The sequence below is a fragment of the Podarcis vaucheri genome (genome assembly GCF_965113315.1).
Source record: "Podarcis vaucheri genome assembly, chromosome: 9".
In the NCBI taxonomy this organism is placed as follows: Eukaryota; Metazoa; Chordata; class Lepidosauria; order Squamata; family Lacertidae; genus Podarcis; species Podarcis vaucheri.
In genome coordinates, this window is record NC_138767.1 from 16,017,324 (window position 1) to 16,035,841 (window position 18,518).

Below are 18,518 nucleotides of genomic sequence, written 5' to 3' on the forward strand. Positions count from 1 at the left end.
CCGTTGGCAAAATCGTTGATCTTTAACAGTTGCAGAGTTCTGTCTGATGTAGTTTCAGGCTCAAAGCTGGAGACTTCCATTTCAGGGTATCTTGGAAAATAAACACCGGTGTGTTGTGTATTTGAAATGTTTGTGTGAGTTTGTGTGAGCAACATTTTTTTTCCTTGAGAGAAGGGGCTTTTTGGTGGTGGTGCCTCAGTTGTGATGATGAGTCATGGACTGGCCAGATGCAGAGGACTGGTGGGAGGCACCAGCTGGGGAACCCCCAAGGAAACCCCCAGGGGAAGAAGGCTCGGAGCCAGGGGATTGGTGGTGGGACGATGATGAATGGTCTGAGGGAGCAGGCTAGGAGGAAGAAGTTGTGGCGATCACACAGGGTCCCTGGACATTTCACTGTCTATTGATCCCTGTGCCACCACTTTATTTCTCGCTGCCACCACCCAGGCCCTACCTGGGACAATACTGAGTCCAGTCAGGGTTAAACTGGAATATAAACTTCTGTTTATTTATTGCAGTTTAACAAGCGTGTGGTTTCATAAATGGAATCAGTCAATTACAATCATGGGGTGCCTATCCAGACCTATAACTTCCACTACCTGCTCTCACTCACTAAACCACCTCTCAGATATTTACTTGTCTTCCTAGCTCCTAACTGTTCCTGACTCAGCTTATTTCGCTACACTAACTCCACCTACCCACAGACTCTCCCAATTCACTCCCACTCCAACCAACCACCCAACTCCCAACGAACTCCTCCCTTTGCCCCTCCAAGAGCTGGTTTTATAGTCCCTCTGATTGGGTAACCTGTTTAACTATTTCACCTCCAGCACTCTCATATGTTAACGTCACATAGGTGTCTGAGTGCTTGTGTGTGTGTGTGTGTGTGTGTGCGCGCACGCGCTCAGGCCAACATCTGGTGACAGCAAACAAACAGAAAAACTAACGAAGCATAATGAAAGTATAAAAGGCTCAGAAATAAGAAAGTCAGAAATAGATCCCTTCACCAAAGTTGATAGATTATTTCCCTTCAAACGATTTGCTGAAGAAATAAGTGGTTCCTTTAGTGTCTGTGTTTCAGCTGCTGATAGTTGTTCCCTACCCTTAATTATTGTGCTTGGCAATACTATTCGGATAGCTAAGCATTTAAGGAGCAGCAGCTGGACCTTTTCCAAGTTAGCCCCATGGATGTAGTAAGGAATTCTTCTTTTTTTCTGGCAGGTCTCCTGTGTCTTGTATTAGTTGTGTGGCAGGCAGATGTTCAACGGGGGAAATCTCCAGCAGCCCCCTCCCCTTCCCCACAGCCCTAGCCTTCATGAGGTTTTGTTAAATAGTGGCACACGCTTGCATTTAGTGAGTGATTAAAGCCTATCAGTCCTGATCATTTGTGTGGGTTTTTTCTTATTTTTTGACGCCATGTTTCTCTCCCTGTAGAGGCAAATGGGAAACTTGCAGAAGAGAAATCAGAAGACACAGACTGTGATGGGTCATCGTTGCCTGACGATTTCCCAGAGGTAAAATAAATATGGTAGCAGGATTTTTTTTATTTAAAAATTGCACTGGTTTTATATGTGGAATTGTTGTATATATGCAGCTATTTTTGATAGTTTTCACTTTTTTACTTTTGCTTTGTCTGTAATTGTTTTATTTGTTTTCATAATTGTATATTTTACCTCCCCCCGGGACCTTACGGTAAAGGGCAGCTTTAAAAAGAAAATATAAATGATTAAAATTGTGCAACCTAATCTGCTGATGTGTGATTGAAAGCCATCCAAAATATTGACTGCCTGGCAATTCACATAGTGTTTTTAAGTATTATAGAAACTATCAGCGTCTTTGGCGGATGTTGTGGTTGTCAGCACAAAATGGTGGCTGTAGGCAGCAAAAAGAAAGAGGTGACACTATTCTATATTCTCCCATCGAAAAGAAAAGAACGGAATAGAATAAGGCGCAGAATTTTTTACATAAAAGTTTTCTACCTTGCTAGTTCCCCGCTATGTAATTATAATTTGTTTTACAAATGGTCTTGTTCTGTTTTTCTCCTTAGCCACCCCAAATAAATGGCTGTGAAGAGTATTGTAATAACAAAAGGATTTCTGAAAGGTGAGTTTTTTTAAAAAATGGAGATATACACAAGGCCAGTCCTCCTTAATTTGGCTCATATTTACTGGTTTTGACAGCTCAAAAAATTGAAATAAAAATACCGTGTGATAATTGGTGTTTCTTGCTGTTGCATGGAGCCCAACAGCTTGGGCTCCATCTGCATTGTGCATTTAAAGCAGCATCATACCACTTTATAAACACGCATGGCATCCCCCAAAGGCTCATGGGAACTGTAGTTAGTTAAGGTTTCTGAAAGGTGTTAGGTAAAGGTAAAGGGACCCCTGACCCTTAGGTCCATTTGTGGCCAACTCTGGGGTTGCGGTGCTCATCTCGCTTTATTGGCTGAGGGAGCCGGCGTACAGCTTCCAGGTCATGTGGCCAGCATGACTAAGCCGCTTCTGGCGAACCAGAGCAGCGCACGGAAACGCCGTTTACCTTCCCGCCGGAGCAGTACCTATTTATCTACTTGCACTTTGACGTGCTTTCGAATTGCTAGGTTGGCAGGAGCAGGGACCAAGCAACGGGAGCTCACCCTGTCGCGGGGATTCGAACCGCCGACCTTCTGATCAGCAAGTCCTAGGCTCTGTGGTTTAACCCACAGCGCCACCCACATCCCTTTTTCTGAAAGGTGTTAGGAGAACCCTATTCCTCTCACAGAGCTACAGTTCTCAGAGTGGCTTAATGATGAGTTCCTCTCCCCAGGAAACTCTGGAAATTTTAGCACTGTGTGGGGGTAGACAGGTCTTCTAACAACTCTCAGAAGAAGCCTTAACAAGCTGCAGTTCCTAGAATTCTTTGTGGGAAGCCACCCAGTGTATCATGCTGGTGGGGCCGGATATAATGGGCACATGTTTCCATGTTCCATTCCATATTTCATGTGGCATGCCGTGAAGGTCAGGCTTCCTTTGCCGTCTGCAGATTATGCTTCGTTTTCTGTGCCCTCGTAGAATGTCGAATAAGATGGCCATAAAAACGCAAATGGAAACTACCTTCCTCACATGAATCATACTAAGAATTGGCATAAATAATCTAATTAAGTTGGTAATTCCTACTTTCATTTGAGCTTCCATTGCTTGGAACGTTTTGTTTCTCAAGATAATTTTTTGTCCTTTGTGGTGGGGGAATGCGGACACAGTTTTGGGTCTTTTTAAGGAAACGTTTGTATTTTTAAGATTACCCCAACGACCTCTGGCGGGTCAGGGAGACGACGACGAGATTACCTGGGGAAGTGACGAGTTACCGATTGAATCAATAAACCAGCAGCAGTCTGTTAAAGGTAAGCAATCAAAGAGAGAGGGGCCAATTCGCAATGTTTTTGGTCTTCTTCAGATTACCTGTTTATTCAGTATTCATTCTGATTTGCTTCCACGTAGTTTATACAGAGGTTAGATTTTGTCCCATCTTTATTAAACAATTATTCTGACTCTTATACGGGGCGGTTATAGAACAGCGATGTCCTTGCTGGGTGTTTAAGTCTTTCTGTCAATCATTCAGTCACCCCACACTTACCCTATCACTTCCCTAATCACAAAGACCTGGCTTTCTTTAAAAAGTGGGTTGTTGTTGTTATGATGATTAATTAAATTTGTATACCACAATTCCTCTGAAGATCACAGGATGGTTCGCAACGTAAAAATACAAAATGAGAACATAAAGTACATAATAAAGCAACAACAAACCAATAACTTGCCCCCCTTCCCACAAACACATTTAAAAGGCCATGGAATGTTCAATCAGCAGAAGGCCTAGTTATAGAAAAACATTTTCGCTTGGCAACAGGCAGGCTTCCTTAGGGAGAGCATTCCACAAATAGGGAGCCACCACAGAAAAGGCAGGGGACGCGCATGGTGCTGTGGTCTAAACCACAGAGCCTAGGACTTGCCGATCAGAAGGTTGGCGGTTCGAATCCCTGCGACGGGGTGAGCTCCCGTTGCTTGGTCCCTGCTCCTGCCAACCTAGCAGTTCAAAAGCACACAGTGCAAGTAGATAAATAGGTACCGCTCCAGCGGGAAGATAAATGGCGTTTCCATGCACAGCTCTGGTTCGCCAGTAAAGCGAGATGAGTGCCGCAACCCCAGCGTCATCCGCGAATGAACCTAACGGTCAGGGGTCCCTTTACTTTTACCTTACAGAAAAGGTCCGTTCTCGTGTTGACACCCTCCAGACCTCTTGTGGAGGAGGAACACAAAGAAAGGCCTCACATGATGACCACTGGGTCTGGGATGGTTCATATGGTGAGAGGCGGTCCTGAGCTGTTTAAGGCTTTATAGGTCAAAACTAGCACTTTGAATTGGGCCCAGAAACTGTTTGGCAGCCAGTGCAGTAGGCCAGGATTGTGCTACATACTCAAGACATCTTACTCCGGAGAGCAACTCTGGCTGCTGAATCTCTGCACCTGCTGAAGTTTCCAAACTGTCTTTCAAGGCAGCCCCACATATAATATGTTGCAGTAATCTAACCGCTAATCTCCCAGGCCTTTGACTAATTAAACAATCTATAGCCTTTTAAACTGGGAGGGGTTATTGTTTTTGTTTGTTATCATGGTATGTATTTTTTGTGTTTTTTATATTGCGAACCGCGCTGTGACCTTCGGATGAAGGGGCAGTATAGAAATTTAATTAATTAATTAATTAATTAATTAAAATAAAATACATAGCTACCCCCAAAGAATCCTGGAAACTGGAGCTCAGCTCCCACAGCACTCTTCGCAAACACGGTTCTTGGGAACCTTTGGGGTAAAACATGTGATTTTAAAACACGATGTGCTTGTCTCTTCAAGAACTGCCCCGCAACCGCTCGGCACCAATGTTTGAGCTGTAAGACTACGGCTTACAAACCAATCTACCTTGTCTGCAAAACGCAGCGAATTTGCCTGGCATAAAGGGTCTGCAGTGTACTCATTGTGCAAGGAACGCTAACAATGCAGATGGTTATTTATTATTTTCTGTTAAATTTGAGCCGACGTTCACAAAAATCTGAGAAAAGCGCTGTCGGTAGCAACCTTTGAAGCACCAAGCATGGAGGGATAATGAGAAACGGGGGGTTGTTTACCACCCAAGTTATTTACGGGGAGCCTTTACAAAAGCAATAATCATGATATGTTTTCATCAGCCGCTGACAACTTGAAAGTGGCACGTGCTGCCAGGCAGGCAACTGCTGCCATATTTCATGGGGTGGCAGCATAAGACTGGATTTAGGTGGATTTTTATAGGCGCTCATAAATCCCATCTCCTTCCCGTGCCAGATTGCCCTTTAGTCACCGACGAAGAGCTTGCCGCACTTCCGATCGTCCAAGTCCTTCCTTCGGGCAGATATACAGGGTCCAAATTGAAGTCAACTATCCGGATGCTGCGAGGCCTATTGGAACAAGGCATCCCTTCAAAAGAGATTGAGGTGAGTGTACACTCTCTTGCTCTGTGGGCACAATCCTAAGAGTTGGAAGGGACCCCAAAGGGTTCGCAAGTCCATCCCGCTGCAAGGCAAGAATCTCAACTAAAGCATCCATGACAGATGGCCACCCAATCTGCTTAGAAACCTCCTGTTCAGGAGAACCCACAACCTCCCTGGGGAGACTTTCCCACTGTCAAACAGCTCTTAGCATCAGAAAGTTCTTCCTGAGGTTTAGGAGGAATCGCCTTTCTTGTAACCTGAAGCCATTGGTTCAGGCTTTCTCCATCTTCCATGTGACAGCCCCTGAGGGACAGCTGTCATGTCTCTTCTCGGAATATGAGAGGAGATAACATGGGAATGCAAACAGGTCTGCTCACTCACCTCTGATTTTTAGTGGACATTTCCCCTCCGAAAACTCAGGTGGTTTGTTTTTGTTTTATTCCCCTACATTCTTACATGTTTTCTTCCACGTACACCATAAAAACTAATCTGCTTACACATACTTTAACCCTGGTTCAGTCTGGTAGTTTTTTAAAAAAATAAAAATTCATGTACATGTATTGTTAAATGATGTTAGTCAACTACACGTCTCATTACAGAATCTTCAAGACCTAAAGCCTTTGGATCAGTGTTTGGTGGGCCAAACAAAGGAAAACAGGAAGAAGAATAGATATAAGAACATACTGCCTTGTAAGTCCTGATTTCCGAAAGTCCATTTGTAGTTTAATTTGTCTCTTTATCCTTTCCTGAAGGGTTTCCCTCAGCTTGGTAACTGCGTGTGAATTCTCTATGCTAGGAGATAATCTGTATTGATTGTGTCAATAGAGGTGCGATGGAGGGTTCCCCAAGGTGGGATTTGGTGAACTGAGGATGAAGGGATAAAGTGAGTGAGGAGGGTGGCTCCTTTGCGGCATGTGGGCCTCGGATCAGTGGCAGGCATGCCAAAATGGTTACCCAGCCAGCTAAAACACGGTACAGTGGTACCTCAGGTTAAGTACTTTATTCGTTCCGGAGGTCCGTTCTTAACCTGAAACTGTTCTTAATCTGAAGCACCACTTTAGCTAATGGGGCCTCCTGCTGTCGCTGTGCCACCGGAGCACAATTTCTGTTCTCACCCTGAAGCAAAGTTCTTAACCCGAGGTACTATTTCTGGGTTAGCGGAGTCTGTAACCTGAAGCGCATGTAACCCGAGGTGCCACTGTATACCAGCCCTGCATAAATATCTCGTTTCACTTCCTGCTTGGGGTTTGGTACCCTTTCTCCCCCCCCCCCCCACTTTTTCTCATCCATAGAGGACGGTGGCTCAGTGGGTCGCAATCTGCTTGGTCACTTTCAAGAGCCGTAGTTTGATATCGGCTGGGGTGTTGGGGGGTGGTATTTTGAATTAAGAAAGCTTCTCTAAGGCTGGAGAAGTGCCAAATTGGAAAGCTGTGTTTAAGCACCAAGACAACAATTCTGCGGGACGTACCAAGGCAGCTATGTGAACGAGAAATATTGCTGCCCTCATTATATCCAGTTTGCCCCTGGAATGCAAGCCCTGCGTGCCTAGTATTAGGTGTTTGGGTGGTAACGGCGTTCTGTTTGACACCGTAAGTGCCGAGTAAACTCACTTGAGACTGAATCCCATGCAGCCTATTTCCTGAGAGCAGTTAATATGTGCCACTATATTCAGATATATTTAAAAGATCTCACTTGAGCCAATGCCCCCTTTAAGAAAAGGACTCCCAAAGAAAACATAAGGCTAGGTCACTGTGACACATGCACGGGCAGTACAGCAAATAATTTAGTATCCTGTCCTGGTTATCACGCTGCATCCACTAACCTTTACCCAGTGTCCGTTCTGCTTGGGCAGAGTTTACACACTTTCCCACTGTTCTGTTGCTCACCCTCTATATTAATTTCCCAAGAAATACTTAGTGGGAGAGGCAAGTTCCAGAAATGCAGAGCTCCATCAAATTTCCCAATAGAAAGCAGTACGGTGTTATAGGTTACAGTATATTGAGACGTTTATTTTCTGGGATGTGATTCCTGCTTGTATGAAGTGGTGTTAGGATCATTGGCCTCTTATGCACGAAATGTATGAAAATCCTCATCAAAATAACGAGCTTCAAATTCAAGAGATCCAAGATCTGAAGCCACCTCCTAGGAAGCTTCTTAAGGTACTTCCTGAAGGACTATAGCCTCAAGTTACTAATAAGGAACTGCAGAGGTGTACTTGAAAAATGTTGGTTTTTCTGCATGTGGTGTATTTGGCTGGGGCCAAGCCAACAGGGGCTGGTACTCTCTATCAAGCCCCATTTGAGAGCTTCCAAGGGCTGTCCAGTTAGCTATTGTTGGAGACAAGAGTGCAGGATTCAGTAGAGCTGACCTTTGGCTTGAGCTTGCAAGCCATTTCTTACATCGTTCTTCACCATTTCCCCAATGCACTTTATTCTGACTCGCATCTAGGAGGCAGCTTCTGAACTGACAGAGAAGAGGAGAAAGCAGGTGTGTGAATCTGACTTGAGTGTGCAGTTTTCATGCATAATAATAATAATAATAATAATAATAAATTTTATTTATATCCCGCCCTCCCCAGCTGAGCCGGGCTCAGGGCGGCTAACAACAATCAAATAAACAATCAAATAATCATACATTCTAAAAATATTTCATTATAAAAATTAGTTAAAATCAGATTGATGGCAACCGATTAAGCAAAATTCTGTGCAGGTTGCCAGAGGAGGGAGTCAGGCTGCGCCCTGACCAAAGGCCTGGCGGAACAACTCTGTCTTGCAGGCCCTGCGGAAAGATGTCAGTTCCCGCAGGGCCCTAGTCTCTTGTGACAGAGCATTCCACCAGGTTGGAGCCGCAGCCGAGAAGGCCCTGGCTCTAGTTGAGGCCAGCCTAACCTCTCTGAGGCCTGGGACCTTGAGGATGTTATTATTTGCAGACCGTAGGTTTCTCTGTGGGGCATACCAGGAGAGGCGGTCCCGTAGGTACGAGGGTCCTAGGCCGTATAGGGCTTTAAAGGTTAAAACCAGCACCTTAAACCTGATCCTGTACTCCACCGGGAGCCAGTGCAGCTGGTACAGCACCGGATGAATGTGATCTCGCAGCGAAGACCCCATAAGGAGTCTCGCCGCGGCATTCTGCACCCGCTGGAGTTTCTGGGTCAGTCTCAAGGGCAGCCCCACGTAGAGCGAGTTACAATAATCCAGTCTGGAGGTGACCGTCGCATGGATCACAGTGGCTAGGTCAGGGCGAGAGAGATAAGGGGCCAACTGCTTAGCTTGGCGGAGATGGAAAAATGCCGCCTTTGTTATAGCTGTAATCTGCGCCTCCATAGAGAGGGAGGTATCGAAGATTACACCCAAACTCTTAACGGACGGTGCTGGCACTAATTGCATCCCCGCAAGAGATGGGAGTTGCCCCCAAGGGGGGACAACATTGCTATTAAGTGACCTCTCTCCATATTTGGAGTTCGAGCCCTCACTGCTGAGAAGATGCACATGCCTTTTGGACTACACTAGGAAGGAACTTGCACACCTGCTTTCCTACATTTTTAAGCATTGCATCCACAGCTGTGCCAAGGCATTTTGAAGAAGCTATGAAATAATGTGATTTCATGTGTTTGAGATTATGCTGTGAACCTTTGCCATTGCTCACTAGTCTCTGTACTGTGACTAAGCCTATGTATATGTAACTGAAATAATTATTCTTCCCATGTTTACACCTCCCTCCCCTGTTGTTCCCCCCTGCCCCCGTGTCAAATTAAAGATTGTAGACTCTTGTGAACAGAGTCCTATTCTGTTGAACTTCCTAAAACTTCATGCAAATAGATGCCATAAAGGTAAAGGGACCCCTGACCATTAGAATCATAGAATAGAATAGAATCATAGAGTTGGAAGAGACCACAAGGGCCATCGAGTCCAACCCCCTGCCAAGCAGGAAACAATTAGGTCCAAGCAGGAAACAATTAGGTCCAGTCGTGACCGACTCTGGAGTTGCGGCGCTCATCTCGCTTTATTGGCCGAGGGAGCTGGTGTACAGTTTCCGGGTCATGTGGCCAGCATGACTAAGCCGCTTCTGGCAAACCAGAGCAGCGCAAGGAAATGCCATTGACCTTCCCGCCTGAGCAGTACCTGTTTATCTACTTGCACTTTTGACGTACTTTTGAACTGCTAGGTTGGCAGGAGCAGGGACCGAGCAACGGGAGCTCACCCCGTTGCGGGGATTCGAACTGTCGACCTTCTGATCGGCAAGTCCTAGGCTCTGTGGTTTAACCCACAGCGCCACCCGCATCCCCTAATAGATGTCATAGCAGCAGCAGTAAGAGCAGCAATGATAAAACACCTTTTAAATTCCTGGTTCCTCTGTTTTTGGAATTGCAGACGACACCACAAGGGTACCCCTGGGGGCCGAAGGTGGCTACATCAATGCCAGTTTTATCCGGATGCTGGTGGGGAGTAAGGAATATGTTTATATTGCTTGCCAAGGACCCCTCCCCACCACAGTGGCGGACTTCTGGCAAATGGCTTGGGAGCAGAACTGCACTCTCGTCGCCATGATGACCCAGGAAGTAGAAGGAGAAAAGGTCAAATGTCAAAGGTACTGGCCCGACGTCCTCGGAAAAACCACGATGATCAGCGATAAGCTCCGTCTTGCTCTGGTGAGGCTGCAGCAGCTTAAAGGCTTCGTCATTCGAGTTATGGAGCTAGAGGATATTCAGGTAAGGGAACAGGGTGTCACACTTTGCAGAATGGCTTTGTGGGAGAGGGGAACTGAGAAGTCAGGGAGTGCGCGAGGTGCAGATTGGCTGTTTCGGGTTTTTCCTAGTATTATCTATTGAACATGTTAGTTGCGTGTCACCTGAAGGTATCCACCGCAAAGAAAACATACATAATACCTAAGATGCTGTTCCTATTTCAAAACATACCGGTTATCAGAGGGACTAAAATATTTAAGGACTAGCAGAAGACCCTTTCAAGATTCATATGGCAGGGAAGAAGGCCAAGGATCAGATTCAAATTACTAACAGACCGAAAGGAGAGAGGAGGATTGGCAGTACCGGATCTAAAATTATATTACGAAGCGGCTTGTCTTTGCTGGGTTAAAGACTGGATAACCTTAGAGGACACTGACTTATTAGACCTGGAAGGGGCCGATAATAGATTCAGTTGGCATGCCTACCTCTGGTCAAATAAAGAAAAAGTACACAAAAGGTTTTCGAGCCATATCATTAGAGGTCCTTTGTATGAAGTCTGGGAAAAAAATAAGAAACTGCTGGAATGGAGAACACCCTGGTGGCTATCCCCAACAGATATCTTATCAATTAAAAAAACAAATATGGAAGAGCGAAAATTGACATATGAAGATCTACTAGTAAGATCCCAAGACAGCTGGAAACTAAGACCATATGAAGAATTAAAGGAGAAGTTGACGGGTTGGATACAGTATCATCAAATTAATGCAAAATGGACAGAAGATAAAAAAACAGGAATGAATGAAAAGAAGTCGAAATTTCAGATTGAAGTAATTGAAAGTAAATCGAAGATATTATCTAAGATGTACAATATACTACTGGAATGGGAAACTAAAGATGAAGAGATCAAAGAAGTTATGGTCAAATGGGCGATAGATCTGGGGCATAATATAGAATACGAAAAATGGTCAAAATTGTGGAGTGAGGGATTAAAGTTTACGGCAAGCGCTGCAATTAGGGAAAATTTGGAAAAGATGATTTACAGATGGTACTTAACACCAGAAAAACTGAATAGAATGTACAAAACTGCAGACAAGGCTTGCTGGAAATGTAAAACAAAAGAAGGCAATTTTATACATATGTGGTGGACATGTGAGGAAATCAAAAAAATTTGGGACCAGATATATAATGAGTTAAAAAAGATATTTAGATACACATTCCCCAAAAACCCAGAGGCCTTTTTACTAGGGATGGTCGGGAAAGAAATTCAGGAAAAAGATAAAACTCTATTCCAATATTCAACAGCAGCGGCCAGGATGCTAATCGCTCAAAATTGGAAAAGCACAAATCTTCCAACGGTGAGGGATTGGCAGTTAAAACTATACGACTTTATTGAATTGGCAAGATTGACGCAAAGAATTAGAAATCACAAAAATACAAAGCTAAAAGAGGATTGGAACAAATTTATGGTTTATTTTGAAGGTAATTTTAAAAACTTACCAAATACAGCAGGTCTGTTTTAAAACTTCCGATGTGCAAACTAAAAATAATATACCAGCGGTAAAAATGAAACTATTGAAAGTATATACCCGAAATCAGTAGGGAAGGAAGTCGTTGTTTTTATGTTCTTTGTTGTAGTTTTTTGTCTCCCCTCTTTTTTACCTTATTTGATTTTTTTTTCTCACTTTTTCTTTTTTTTTCTTCTTTTCTTTTTAGTATGAATGTATTTTTTTTTCTTGTTGTGTGTATAAAAGGAATTCAATAAAAAGAATAAAAAAAAGAAAAGAAAACATACATAATACCACGAGGGAAGGGGAATTTAATACATTAATATTCATGTAACATAATGTCCATGGAAAAACAAACAAACAAAAACCCTAGCTGTATAAATAGTAGTGAACATTAACAATACTCAAATAGAGGAGGGAGAAAACTCTACACGAGATAGCTGCCTGTTGGGTTTTCAAAAAGTGGCAGTTTTTTGCATTTGCTTAGAGACTTGTTACTCTTCACAGAAGCCTCAATTCTTTCTCTTTCTGGTTTTTTTTGCTTTAATTTAAAATCTAGACTGGCGAACTCCGGCGTATTTTCCACCTAAACTTTACTGCCTGGCCAGATCATGACACACCTTCTCAGCCAGATGATTTGCTCACCTTCATATCCTACATGAGGCACATCCACAAATCAGGGCCGATCATCACTCATTGCAGCGCAGGCATTGGACGATCAGGGACGCTTATTTGCATAGACGTGGTGTTGGGACTGATCAGCCAGGATCTTGAGGTGAGTAACTATCCATTCTCTTTCCTACAGTTATCTGGCTAGCTTGCTTATTTTGCATCCACCGTTCTTCTAATGCAATGGGTACGAAAGATACAACATCCCCATGGAAAGTATAGTTTCAGTTTCAATATATACTCAGAGAATTCACAGGTTAACTACCCTAGGTGGCATTTTCTTCTGAGCTTTTAATGTTCCATTTACATTCGCTGTGGGTTAAACCACAGAGCCTAGGACTTGCCGATCAGAAGGTCGGCGGTTCAAATCCCCGCGATAGGGGGAACTCCTATTACTTGGTCCCTGCTCCTGCCATCCTAGCAGTTCAAAAGCACATCAAAGTGCAAGAAGATAAATAGGTACCGCTCCGGTGGGAAGGTAAACGGCGTTTCTTTGCGCTGCTCTGGTTCGCTAGAAGCAGCTTAGTCATGCTGGCCACATGACCTGGAAGCTGTATGCCGTACACCGGCTCCCTCGGCCAATAAAGCGAGATGAGCACCGCAACCCCAAAGTCGGCCACAACTGAACCTAATGGTCAGGGGTCCCTTTACACTTTACCTTTAGCTTACTGTTCAGGTCTCTCTGCACTTCAGAAATGTGTGGAAAATAACCACGTGCATTTGTATAATATGGTGCCTCACACCCCTGGACAAGACTAGCTGCATATCCTTAGCAGAATATGTATCTGACTTGAGCAAGTATTCTCTGGGGTCAGAATTAGATGTTCATCAGTGCACCCAGGCCTACTGGCATCTGTCAGGGATGCGGGTGGCACCGTGGTCTAAACCTCTGAGCCTCATGGGTTTGCCGAGCAGAAGGTCAGCAGTTCAAATCCCTGCAACAGAGTGAGCTCCCTTTGCTGTTTCCCAGCTCCTGCCAACCTAGCAGTTCGAAAGCACGCCAGTGCAAGTATATAAACAGGTACCACTGCAATGGGAAGCTAAACAGCATTTCCGCGCGCTCTGGTTTTTGTCACAGTGTTCCATTGCACCAGAAGCGGTTTAGTCATGCTGGCCCCATGACCCGGAATGCTATCTGCGGACAAATGCCGGTTCCCTTGGCCTGAAAGCGAGATGAGCGCCACAACCCCATAGTCGCCTTTGACCGGACTTAACTGTCCAGGGGTCCTTTGCCTTTCCCTTTTACCTTTACTGACTTCTGCCAAACATCTGCAAAGAGCAGGGCGAGGGGGCAGCTTACAGTGGAGAAGCAGCAAATGGGAAGAGGGATGCTTAATCATTCCCCCACCTGCAGATGTTCACCTGCAATCACCTGCCCCACCCCAGGGTTACTGGCACATTTCTGCATTATTGCATTGGAACGCGGCTATTTAGAGTGCCCTATTCTGGGCCTGGGATGCGGGTGGCGCTGTGGGTAAAACCTCAGCGCCTAGGACTTGCCGATCATCAGGTCGGCGGTTCGAATCCCCGCGGCAGGGTGCGCTCCCATTGCTCGGTCCCAGTACCTGCCAACCTAGCAGTTCGAAAGCACATCAAAGTACAAGTAGATAAATCGGGACTGCTTACTAGCGGGAAGGTAAACGGCGTTTCCGTGTGCTGCGCTGGCTCACCAGATGCAGCTTTGTCACGCTGGCCACATGACCCGGAAGTGTCTCCGGACAGCACTGGCCCCCGGCCTCTTAAGTGAGATGGGCACACAACCCTAGAGTCAGGCCCAAGGAGCAGCACATTGGGGCACATAAAAGCAGGCCAGTTGCCACAGCACCACAGAGAGTTCCAAGTGAGCAACTTGCTCCATAAAGGACTGAGGCCTTTGTGTTCAGCCCACCTCTCCTGTGTTGGAGAACTGCAGACTCTTTAAGAGCCAGCCTTTTGGTTTGAAGGCAGACACTTCCTGTTTGCTCCATAGCCCTCCTGCCTCGTGTATTCCTTGGACCACTCTGCTGGCAAGGCATTGTGGGATGCTCTTAGTTCTTCAGGAGATGGTGAGGGTCACGGCTCTGGTTCTATAGACTGATTATTTGGAGCTCTAACTCAGCAGCTTCCTGCCAATCCAAGCAGCCCTTGATCACCACTGACTTCCTCAGAGTCAGAAACCTCATGGAACTTCTCATTAGGGTCCCTGTAGCCATTGATTCAGTGCCTTGGTCACTGTTTAGAGTCTGGGGTCATGACAAAGAAGGGGTTTCTGTGGAGGTTAAGCATCCACCTGCCACTGCCCTGCTGGAAATCTCCTCCTCAGAGCCAAGACTGCTGCTGAACATGTACAGACTGCCTTGGAGACAGAGTTTGTTAAGGGTACTGGGAACAGTAACTCTGTAAGGGATAAGCACCCGTTCCTAAGATCCTTTGGGGAACGCCATGTACTGTAAATGAGGTTTATTTGTATGTCATGTGTGCAGTCCTCGTTTTAGCCCTTGCACTGGTGCACTCTTCTAGAACACTTCATCAGGTTCCTTTCCAGACCAGTGGTGCCTAACAGCTTCTCCTCTTTTTCCTTTGCCAGTTTGACATCTCTGACGTGGTTCGCACAATGCGCTTGCAGAGGCACGGCATGGTGCAAACGGAGGTACGTGTGTCCTAACTCAGTTTCGCTTCCGGTTTCTTCGGGAGCTTTTCTCCCGCGTATCCCTCTGAACGGCAGATCAAAGAGCAGGAAGGTGAGGAACTTTCAAAACAAGGAACTTGGATACACTGCATATTTCTGCAGGCAGGTTTGGCACCTACGAGTGCATTTGCACTTTTGCTGTGTGTAATCTGAGCCATTTAATCCGTGAGACCAGAATGTGGAGGGAATTAAGGATCACGATGCATTCGTAAGGCCCAAGTTCTAGTCCTTAGCATTGCTGCTTGAAGGATTTGGGGTAGCGATTCTGGAAACAGCTTCCACCAAAGCAACTGGAGAGCTTGTTAGAATAGAGAGTCTTGGACTGGCTGGCTCAGCCTGTCTCCAGACTGCCTCTGTTTTGCAAGTGGGATTCAATTGCATACCAGCCAGTGTTTTTTTTGGGGGGAGGGGGTTGCAATCTAAGCACTCTTGCGCAACAAAACCACTTTTTTTAAAAAAACAACCAGGTAAGGAAAGTGACAAAAAATGCATGATGTGAGATGAAGTGAAGTTACAGGGAACCAGGCAGAGGGCCTTCTTGGTAGTGGCGCCCGCCCTATGGAACGCCCTCCCTTCAGATGTGAAGGAAATAAGTAGCCATCTTATCTTTAAAAGACATCTGAAGGCAGCCCTGTTTAGGGAAGTTTTTAATATTTAATGCTGTGTTGTTTTTAACACTTGATTGGAAGCCACCCAGAGTGGCTGGGAAAACTCAGCCAGATGGGTGGGGCATAAATATATTATTATTATTATTATTATTATTATTATTATTATTATTATTATTATTATTACAGTCAATTGACAGGAAGTTGTATAGCCTTCGTGCAGACAAATCCAGATGGATGCTCAGTAACAGTCATGCAAACAAATCAGAATGAACACACCATAAAGAGATTGGCTGGAAATGACTTCAGGTGGCTGTGAAAACAACCTTTCTGAAGCCTTGGAGAGCTAATGCTAATTCATTTAGACCAGGAGTCACCAGCCTTTTGGGGGTTCTAAGGAAATATTGTGGGTGGGCACCACAGATATATATATATCCATTTCATGGGGTGGGGAAGGGACTGTTGATGGGCAAGCCCTTCCCCCCCATAGAAAAATCAGCAAAGCACCTACAAGGGCACCTCCCCAAAAAACAACAAGCAAACAAAGAGCAGGCAGTATCTCCACCCCAAAAAGAAAATTCCCGCAACCAGCAAACCCAGAAGACCAAATATTGGAAGCGGGCCCCTGCAGGTACGTGTGGGTAATGTGGGCGTTCAGAGTCCCAGTTACTAGGCCAGATGGACAGAGGAACATAGAAGCAGAGTCAGCTGTGTTATAATGAGTCGCAATATTGGTACATCTAGCTGAGCATTGGTTAGTCTGATGGGCAACAGCTCTCCATCGTATCAAACGGGTCTTTACTAGCCCTGCCTAAAGACACAAGGAGGTGAACTTGTTCTACAGTTGAGCTAGGTCCCCCCCCCCAATTGGCTTCCATACAAAACAGCATAAGGCCTTCACGGTTCCTATTCTCTTGGTTTGGGCCCATTAGCAGGGCACTGACTGAACAAAGCAGGTTCCTATTTGGATTTCTGGGGGGTTTTTTGCACTAGATTAATAATACTGGTCTTGCAGTGTTCCCCTTGAGCAGCATGGATGGTTGGCGACAGGAAAGGGGTGCGGACGGTGGGGTTGGATTTGTGACTTCATCCCCCTTCCGAACCACCTGAAGGTTGTGAGAATGGATGGCACACTAGTTAAAGGCCCAATTGAAGAAAGAGAGCAAAGCTCTACACCAGTGTAATCTGTGGGGTGAAAGATTAGGATGCAGCTGTGTTTAAGTGGACTCTACTGCAGCCACTTTTTTGCAGTTCAGAATTGGTGTTCCCGTGAGTTTACACACCGTTCCCTCCTTTTGCAGGACCAGTACGTTTTCTGCTATCAAGTTATCCTGTACGTCCTAAAACGGCTCCAAGCGGAAGAAAAGCCAAGAAGCAACTAAGCTGTTACAAGTCAAATATGCATTTAAGGGGGGAAATGAGGTTCTTGAATAATTTGGGCATATCTACACTACAGAGTTAAAACAAGTTAAATGTCTGTGTGAGGTCTCCCTAGGGGAACAGTAGTTTGGTGACAGACTTGAGACTGGGATACTCAGTGCCCTCATCAAACTATAAATCCCAATAATTCTTTGGGGGGAAGCTATGGCAGTTAAATTGGTGTGAAACCAGTACGTGTGTGTGTGTGTGTGTGTGTGTGTGTGTGTGTGTGTGTGTGAATGTAGTGTAGCTGTGCCCTAGGTGAGCTCTGCCAATAGGATTCCAGTTCCAATCTCTATCGAGTACCACTATAACCCCCTCTTTTTTCAACAGGTTGGGGGTCTTTGTGCGCCATATATATTTAATAACGCTGCAATTTTTTTTGCAGCTTTTTCGAACTATGATAAGCAATTGACACATTTTTTAAAAGGAACAAAAAACCCTTCTTCCTATTTTTAAAGAAGTATTACGTTTTCTCTCCCTCCCAACTATTTTATAGTATATTTCTGATGCAAGGGATGGGCGGTTGGGAAATGAAAACAGTATTTTATCCTGGTGGTCTTTCTTACTGGTAATTTTTTATTAGTCTGTTTTTAAGCGTTTTGTTTATAGCAGAGCAGTCTTTTCCCCCCAGCATTTTTAATACAGTAGAGCTTTTTATAGAAAATACTTGAAATCAGTATTTAAGCTTTACAGAACAACTTAACTAGCATAAGGAAAAATAGCAAACGTTTACTGTATTACACAATGTTTACTTTATATAGAGTCTTGTGTATATATTTATATACTTTTACAAAAAAAAGTTCAATTATCAGATGTCTAAGCTTATAACTGCTGGGACGTCTCCACAGTGTAAATAAAACACTTTTAAAAGAGAGTTCATTTTCATACGTCTTCTGTCAATTTAACCTGTTTTTCTCTTCAGCCTCAGATCCTTCAAGTTTTGGGTGGGGTGGCATCAGACCTTATAGGCCGCCCATGCCTAGATGACACTCTGTTCCCTTTTATGGCTTTGCCCTACAGAAGCTGACCTGATAAATATGCAATCTAACTCTGACTGTTAACCTTCCCAAGTTTTTCTGCATTTGAAGCCAAAATGTCTGAGCAAGCAAACCAAGCATGAAAGACTTGGAGAAACATACAGAGAGAACTATCCAGCCTAGGAAAAATGCTGGAAGTGACCTTTTAAATGGCATGTTTTTTGTTAATCATAACTGTGAAAGGAATCATTGCACACTCTGGCTTGTGGCAACCATTTTATATATATATGTGTGTGTGTGTGTGTGTGTGTGTGTGTGTGTGTTACTCTTTGATGAGGCATCAAATTGACATCCTGGACACTTAAACAAAAGGACAGGGCTTGATAGATGCATTAGTGTGCCTATGTAGTAGCACAGATCTTGTTATGGATATGTACACACCATCCATTTAAAGCACGTAACTACCCTGGGTCCAAGACTCCTGGAAACTGTAGTTTG

The 18,518-nt window shown here is 44.7% G+C and overlaps 1 protein-coding gene across 1 annotated transcript in view; it reads left to right on the plus strand.

Moving 5' to 3' along the window:
• LOC309541065 (tyrosine-protein phosphatase non-receptor type 13-like) overlaps positions 1 to 17,917 on the plus strand; it is a gene marked incomplete at its 5' end in the record, with an annotated part of 29,934 nt that extends 12,017 nt beyond the window's left edge. The window contains 9 exons of the mRNA XM_082238474.1: positions 1,432 to 1,511; positions 2,045 to 2,100; positions 3,273 to 3,376; positions 5,345 to 5,493; positions 6,090 to 6,180; positions 9,861 to 10,198; positions 12,239 to 12,454; positions 14,915 to 14,977; positions 16,923 to 17,917. Of these exons, the coding sequence (XP_082094600.1) occupies positions 1,432 to 1,511; positions 2,045 to 2,100; positions 3,273 to 3,376; positions 5,345 to 5,493; positions 6,090 to 6,180; positions 9,861 to 10,198; positions 12,239 to 12,454; positions 14,915 to 14,977; positions 16,923 to 17,003 (1,178 nt within the window). The 3' untranslated portion in view covers positions 17,004 to 17,917. The remainder of the gene's footprint in view (positions 1 to 1,431; positions 1,512 to 2,044; positions 2,101 to 3,272; positions 3,377 to 5,344; positions 5,494 to 6,089; positions 6,181 to 9,860; positions 10,199 to 12,238; positions 12,455 to 14,914; positions 14,978 to 16,922) is intronic.
• Positions 17,918 to 18,518: the final 601 nt, after the last annotated feature.